This window comes from Protopterus annectens, chromosome 4.part0 (assembly GCF_019279795.1).
Source record: "Protopterus annectens isolate FY-2018-M chromosome 4.part0, PAN1.0, whole genome shotgun sequence".
Taxonomy (NCBI): domain Eukaryota; kingdom Metazoa; phylum Chordata; order Ceratodontiformes; family Protopteridae; genus Protopterus; species Protopterus annectens.
The window spans coordinates 411155743-411164025 of NC_056733.1; the positions used below are offsets into that span (position 1 = coordinate 411155743).

The 8283-nt window shown below is 43.6% G+C and overlaps 1 protein-coding gene across 1 annotated transcript in view; it reads left to right on the plus strand.

The window, feature by feature from the left end:
* Positions 1–8283, plus strand: part of WSB2 (WD repeat and SOCS box containing 2) — a 542619-nt gene that overhangs the window by 533615 nt on the left and 721 nt on the right. Inside the window, exon 9 of the mRNA XM_044068353.1 lies at positions 7171–8283. This exon is cut by the window's right edge and continues 721 nt beyond it. Within this exon, the coding sequence (XP_043924288.1) occupies positions 7171–7333 (163 nt within the window). The 3' untranslated portion in view covers positions 7334–8283. The remainder of the gene's footprint in view (positions 1–7170) is intronic.

Below are 8283 nucleotides of genomic sequence, written 5' to 3' on the forward strand. Positions count from 1 at the left end.
CACTCCGACGCCAGTTATTGATTTTCCTCTGGATACTGAAACCGAGGAAATGCCCGAGACCATTGCTGTTGATAAGGTAACTCCTGCACGTGGAGTGGCAAGGCCTCCCATGTCCATGTCTATCAAGGCCTACACACGTGCCAAGGCAGCCAGCAAGTCCAAACATCTTACTGCTAAGAACATACCTCAGACTACTCCTGAAACTCAGATCATGTCCATGGCCGCAGATTTAATTTCTCTGATCAGAGGCTCCCAGGCCCATCCTGAGAGAGGATCCCAGCCTCCTCCTGATAAGAGGCCCAGGGTTGAACCCCCTGACCCTCTGCCCTCAGATGAAGATTCTGAGGACTCTGTTCCCTCTGAAAGCCAGGAAGAGCCCTTCCAGACCTATGAGGTTTCAGATGCAGAGGACTCCATCCCCTCGGCCTCCCCTCCTGAGGATATTTCTTTTGGGGAAGTTCTGCATTCCATGAGGGAGCATTTTAAGTGGCAAAGCCAGGAATTGTCTGATTCCAGAAAGCGCCTTCGAACCTTCCTTAAAAAGCCTCAACACAGACCCTTAGCTATACCTCCTGTGCTTGATGTTTTGGATGATTTATACTCTGACTCCAGTGTTACCCCTGATACTCTTCCTCCTGCTCCTGTCAAGCCTGACAGATACTATAGGGTTCCAGAAACCCATTCTCATTTATTTAGGGCCCATGCTGTTGATTTAGAAACAATTTCCCAGGGGCCTAAAGGGATTTCAGCTACCACATCCAAAAATCCTTTGCCTTCCGACAGGGAAGCAAGGTCCTTAGAGAGATGGGGGAAGAAGGGTCTACACCTCCACTACTTTATCTATGAGAGCTCTCAATTGTCTCTTTCACATGTTTCAATATCAGGATTTCCTGTTAGATGATTTACAGAAAAGTTTGGCCTCTCCTGAACCTTTAGATAGGAAGTCTTTGCAGGAGGCTGTGCATAATTCTCAGCAAGTTAGCAATCATTTTTTGCAGTGTGGATATGATGCATTGGAGGCTTCATGTAGGGCAGCTATGACAGGGGCGGTCATTCGTAGACATGCATGGCTAAAAGAACAACCTTTACCAGATCATGTTAAGGCAAAACTTCTTGATGCACCCTTGGAAAAGAACAAGCTTTTGGTGCTAATGCTAAAGATGTGTTAAAGTCCATTGAGGAAAAAGCCAAGTCAGTACAGACAGTCAAAGATTTCCTCCAGGTTCAGCCGCCCAGATTCAGCAGGAACTGGCCTTCTAAAAAACTGGTCCTTTCCTAATCCTGAAAGATTTCAAAGGGGTAAAAGCAGGCGTGCCCGAGGAAGAGGGCAATACAGAGGATCCTACAGGGGACGACAATGGCAACCAACAAACCAAAGAAGTGACACGGGTTTCTCCTGCCCCGCAGGGACAAGCTCAATGACTTTCCTCTACTTCCGCTGACCAAGGAGCAAACAGAAGCTCCTTTGGGCGGAAAGTTATCTCTGTTTTCAAGAAATTGGCACAAACTGACAAAAGACAAATGGATACTGGACATTATAGACCACGGTTACAGGTTCCACTTTCATACCTTGCCAAGAAAACAAGGCATGCCAAACCTTCCACAAAATCAGAGGGCAGAGGCTATCAAGCAAATTTCTCTGCTTGCTCAGATCAAAGCAATAGAAAAAGTTCCACAACAAGAACAAGGTCAGGGTTTTATTCAAGACTGTTCCTTGTTCCAAGAAAAGAAACTCAATGGAGACCAATACTGGACTTGTCCGCTCTAAACACTTTTCTCATAGTACCAAAGTTCAAAATGCTTACTTTACAGCAACTCCTTCCCATGCTGGGCAAGGGGTCTTGGCTGATTACTCTGGACCTCAAGGAGGCATACCTGCATGTCCCTATCAGACACAGCTGCAGAAGATACCTCAGATTTCTTGCAGGGCCAGAGCATTATCAATTCTCAGCATTGCCATTTGGCTTATCTACTGCACCCAGAGTATTCACGAAATGCCTGGCATCAGTAATTGCTCATTGCAGGCTCCAGGGGATTCAGATCTACCCGTACCTGGACGATTGCCTCATACAAGCGGACAACAAACTAACCTTGACAAAAAACTTGAATTATGTCATACACTTGCTACAGGCTCTGGGATACACAGTCAACTTTCAAAAGTCAAGACTTTAGCCATCCCAGCAAATAACTTTCTTAGGAGCCAAACTAGACACAGCCTCACAAATGGCTTACCTGACAGAAGACAAGCAAAAGAAGTTAACTCATTACTTCAAAAGTTTAGCAAAGCTCACCCAGATGACTGCAAGGAGTTTCCTACAGGCCCTGGGTTACATGGCATCCTGCATTCCCTTGGTCCCACTAGCAAGACTACACATGAGAAAGCTTCAATGGTACTTAAAAAGCTTATGGTCTCAACACAGCAACAACCTAGAAGCAATTATTCCACTCATTCCATGTCTACAAAAGGAATTTCTATGGTGGGCCACAGTAAGCCAGTTAAACACAGGCATGTCGTTCAAAAAACCTCAGATAACACAGACAATGACCACAGACGCCTCAGAGCTTGGATGGGGGGCGCACATGGAGGGCAGATGTATTCAAGGGCAGTGGTCCCCAAAGGAAACACATCTGCATATCAACCAAAAAGAAATGCTAGCAGTAATGCATGCCATCGAGGCCTTTGGACAACAACTTCAACAAGGCCACCTACTAATACGGACAGACAGCACCACTGTGATGTGGTACATAAACAAGCAGGGGGGCACTCATTCTTACCCCCTTTGCAGACTGACAATGAATCTTTGGGAAAAATCACTGGGTCTAAACATACAGCTACAATCCCAGTTTGTTCCAGGCAAAGACAATGTTCTGGCGGACAGTCTAACCAGGAATTTCCTGGACCCCCACGAATGGAGGCTACATCCAGACATCTTCATACGACTCACCTCGAGATGGGGCAGGCCGGACGTGGACCTATTTGCCTCCTACCTCAATCATCACTTACAAAAGTTCTGCTCAAGGACATATCATCCACAAGCATGGAAAGTAGATGCCCTCTCATTCAACTGGAGCTCCCTAATAATTTATGCATTTCCACCCCTGCCACTGATGACCACAGTGTTATTAAAGATCAAGGCAGAGCAACCGAAGGGGATCCTAATAGCTCCAGACCGGCCAAGACAACACTGGTACCCACTACTACGGAGCATATGTCACAACAAAACGTGGGCCCTTCCACAATGGCCTCAACTTCTGACTCAACACAACTTCAGGACTATTCATCCCAACATCCAGACTCTACAGCTAACAGCTTGGGAAATCCCATAAATAACCTCAATTTACCTCTCTCCAAGGAAGTTCAGCGGATACTAACAGAAGCCCGCAGACCATCCATCAGAAAGGCTTACTCAGCCAAATGGAAGAGATTCAGCATTTGGAATACCAACAAGGGTCATGATGCATCACTTTTGAGCATCCCTCTCATTCTGGAATACTTGGCAGATATGTTACATAACGGACTCTCATACTCTTCCATAAAGATACATGCTTCAGCTATCTCAGCTATTTACAACACTGATCCACCTGTGTTTTCACATCCTTTGCTAAGGCAATTTCTTAGAGGAATCAAGAATGTAAAGCCCCCAAGAAAGCCACCAGTACCAGCTTGGGACCTCAATTTTGTCCTAGAAAAATTGACTTTACCTCCCTTCGAGCCAGCAGCTTCTGTGGAGTTACAATTTCTTTCCTGGAAGACAGCTTTCCTGCTGGCCATAACCTCAGCAAGAAGGGTTTCGGAATTACAGGCCTTAATGGCAATACCATCGTTCATAACTTTTCACAGAGACAGGGTCTCCCTACGAACCAACCCTACTTTTCTGCCAAAAGTGGTATCCAGGGTTTCTTTAAATCAAGCAATTCACCTGCCTACTTTCTTCCCCAATCCTGAGAACAAAGGGGAAAGACTGTTACATACCTTGGACATACACAGACAACTTCGCTACTACCTAGACAGAACCAAGACCAGTAGGAAGTCTGATCAGCTTTTGTAGCTTACGCCCCTGGAATACAAGGAAAAGCAATTTCCAAACAGACAATTTCAAAATGGATTGGACATTGCATCAGATTCTGTTATTCCTTCCATGGAAAGAGTGTGCCAGCCAATGTCAGACCACACTCCACCAGAGCTACAGCCACCTCTACAGCTTTTTTAAGAGGGGTGCCTACAAAAGACATTCTAAAAGCTGCCACATGGAGCTCCGTGCATACATTTTCCAAACACTACAACCTCCCTTTATATTCCAGATCCAGAGCAGGGTTTGCTTCGGAAGTCCTGCAGGGATTGATAGCTACACCATCCTTTTCCTAGAGCATACCACCTCCCCCAGCTAAGCTATGGTATTCAACCCATATGTTATGACTGCAGTTGCATTCTTGAAGGACATAGTACAGTTTTGTACCTACCATAAATGTAGATGTCCGATAGATATGCAACTGCAGTTGGGTTTTCCCTCCCTCCTTCCCCTCTATGCCTTGGGTCCACTCCTATCCCTATTATCCTTAGCTGGGGATATCTGTTATGGTGTATCTGTTTATTGCTTATTTATTGTCTGGAAACCTATTTTTGTCTTCCAATTTGATTACAGCCTTCATTGGAGGGCACCTGGCATCTGGGGCAAGAAACACTGAAGAAGATGGCATCGGCTGATGCTTATATACTCCAGCCGCTCTGACGGAGAGAAATGCGACATCAGCCGACGTCGGACCCAGACTTTGGAATCCGACCGACCGAGGGCTGCCTGAGGCAGGACAACCCATATGTTATGACTGCAGTTGCATATCTATCGGACATCTACATTTATGGTAGGTACAAAACTGTACTTTTCTTCCACTGAAAATCAAAGAAAGGGACTAATTATCCTTGTCAAGGTCAGAAACATAGATCTTGTCCCAGTCGGACTCCACCACCTGAGAGACTGTGAGAGAGTGCTAGAGAGAGGGTATCTTCTCACTACCTACTGACATGGTTGGCCTGCTTTCTTTGCCGTCTATTGGGGGTAGAGTACCAGTCACATAGAGGGAGTGGTGATAAAATCCCATCTCCATATGTGATTACATTATGATAGCCATCAGCAGCTGGTATTCACCAGTATGTTTTTTCCTCTTTACCATTTGCTAGCTGCTTGCGCCACCCCCTCCATCCTGTGTTTTCCTGCTGGTTCTTCCCTCACCTGTGCTCCCCATGGTTAACCTTCCTGAATGAATTCACATAATAATCCTGCTTATAGTTTTTCATGAGGCTTTCATCCCCTCTCTTGCTTACCTAGCTGTGCTAATCCTGCCTGCCTTTCCTGCAGTGAAACATTTCCCTGCTTTTATAGCTGATGTACATGAGGCTCTTTTCTACAGAAGCACTCTGTCTTCTTGTACAATCATCTCACTACTTGGATGTCATATAACCTTAGCTTAGACTTTTTCTTCCTTTCTGCTATCCACTTTGCCTCTGCCCCCTGAATTATAACATCCCCCTGCACATGGTCTCCCCCCATCTTTACCTTCACCCACAACCTCACTGTACCAGCCTGCCTGTCTTATTCCTTGGCAGTTTTTCATCCATCCCCGTTTTCCTACTTACCCCTTCTCCCTCACCAGTTTTCTTACCATCAATCTCTGCTCTTTTGACCTTCAGTATCGATCCCACACTGTATTCCTCTCCACAAGTCTCTCTCAGTTACACTGCTGGTACTCGTATTGTACACCTGCCCACCTGTCCTCTCGTACCTACCAGCTTCTGCTTTTCATGATCTTGTCATTTCCTATACTCTTCCCTTACTTCCTTCTTTCTTAATTTTGCTCTAATTCATCTTTTCCAATCATGTTGCAGCCTACAGAAACATGCCGGTTTATGTTACAGTGCACAAAGGATGCAAGTGTAGTAGGTGTAGGGAATGCTAATCAATGCAGAAGACTACTAGTCATTCATGCACCTCTGCTGTTTACCTCATCCTGTCTGATCTGCTGTAATACTCTGCTTTCCTTATCATAGCACCTTACTCCAGGTAGCAATTTATAGGTAGGTTCCCAGTGAATGCATTCTTTCTGTTGGCCACTTAGTTCCCCACCACTTGGTCAAGGAGTATACCAGTTGATTAATTTAGAATGTCAGGAAAAACTTACTTCCAGTACTGGCTACATGGCTTTCTGCCATTTATGATAATTTGTCCAAGTGGGCACTGGTCATTCCTGTGCTGCTTTTTCTCAGAACAGCATTGTGTGTCCAGAATGCTGTCTGGATTATGTTTAGTTTCATTGTTACCTGGGCAGAAAAGCTTCTGTTAATAATACTGACAGTGGTTTGAGCTTTTTGTAATGTGCTTGGTTACTGCAGTGATGTGACCTAAGGAGTAGTAATGCATGTTAGTTTGAGGGCAGAATGGTCAGATACATTTGTTAACTAGTTATGAAATGTTTTCAAACACTACATTAGCACAACTTGTTCATGAAAAGCTTTAGAGCTTGTGACTATCAAAGTCAGGTAATGGTGAGAAAGCATGTCATATTCTGCAGGCCTGTCAATATCAGACACATGCTTTGGTCCCTAGCCTTATGTTATGGTAGGGGGGAAGGTCTGCTGTCACTCGTGCTACAACAAACAGAAAAAAAAGCAAAATTCAGAGGATAATATGCTAGTGAATGAACCTTAACAAGAAGGCCTTTTTTATTTGTCAGCTGTGGTGAAACCTTAAAGGTTCCCAGAATTATATACCTTAGTGTTGCACACGTTACGTTAGTGTTTGCAGAGTACAGATGTTCCAAGACAGGGTTTGTGTGGGAAGACAGCTTTGACATCATTATCGGTGGAAGAGAAAGGTGCGTGTGCTCTACAGTGCAAGTCTAAAGTCGTATTGTACCTTGAAGGCTGTCCCAAGATAAGAATTGCTGCTCAGTCAACATCATAGGTCTGCTGCATCGGAACTCTGGATCTGGAGGTAATGAGGAAGAGGTTCATAGGTAACAGTGGCTTTCACTTGATTGCAGTTTTGTCCCATTTTAAACATTTTGTATTATTAAAGGGAAAATGTATATATTCATTCTTTTGTGATATGGGTTCTGATTATTTGATATAAAGAGTAACTTGTTTTAATGTTAACCTGATCTTCTATTTAATTGCAGGACAAGAGATGGCCATGTTCAATTCTGGGAGGCACCCAGAATCCTGCCATCCTTAAGGCATTTGTGTCGTAAAGCTGTTCGCAGGTTCCTCACAACCTACCAAGTGATGACTCTGCCATTCCCAAAGAAAATGAAGGAATTTCTAACATACAGGACATTGTAGTTTATTGACCGACAGAAAAGGAGTCTGGCAAACCTGTGCTGTGGGGGGTAACTGTGTTAGTGCCATGGTTACTTGATGTGATTAGATTGGAATTAGGGTAGTTTGTTTATAGGATGAGTATGTGAAATTGTTTTAGTAGGTTTATTAGACCAGGTATGTCTGTGATTTTTGTGGGGCAGCTCATAAGCTTGTACTGGTGTTATATAACATGCTTCATGCAGACTTAACATGATGGTACTGCACTTAGCAGAGTTTGAGTAGCTGCTTGCAGTCTTAATCATTTAAAAGAACGGAAAGCCTAGAAAGCAGGGATGCTGTGATGTTTTTCTTAGTGTCATCATACATTATCACAATTTAAAGTTGTCTGCAATTGTAGACCGTAAGAATGGAAGTGTAAAACTGAACTTTTGTATTACAAAAGGGATGTATACTTCCTAAAATGAAAATGTAAGTCAGGGATGTTGATTATGCTGTGTTATGGTATCTAATAGTTGGAAAACATGTTTGCAACAAAAAATAGCTATTTGCTGATTAATGTTGGACATCCTGTATTCCTTTCTGCAGGAGTGTCAGGTCATCAGTTCTTATCTACAGAAATATTATCATCGATGGATGCAGTGAAACCAGCTAGGCTTAGTTGCCTTAGAAGTAGATCTCTTAAAAATGACTAATTCTGACAGGTTGAATGAGAGTGCTGATCACAGCTAGTAGCAAAAAGTATGTTAGAAAATTTTTCTTGCACATTAGTTTGCCTGCCCCACTGCCTGGTAATTTCGGCTGCATAAACATGGCTAAAGAATTTTATGTAATATTATTACTTTTATTTTTTTATTATTCCCTTTAGTGTGTTTTATTTCTTCCTTCAGAAATGCACATTATGGCTGAACAGTAGACAAATACCATATTAGGGAGAGAATTTTGAGGCATGATTAAAAAATAAAGTAATGCTT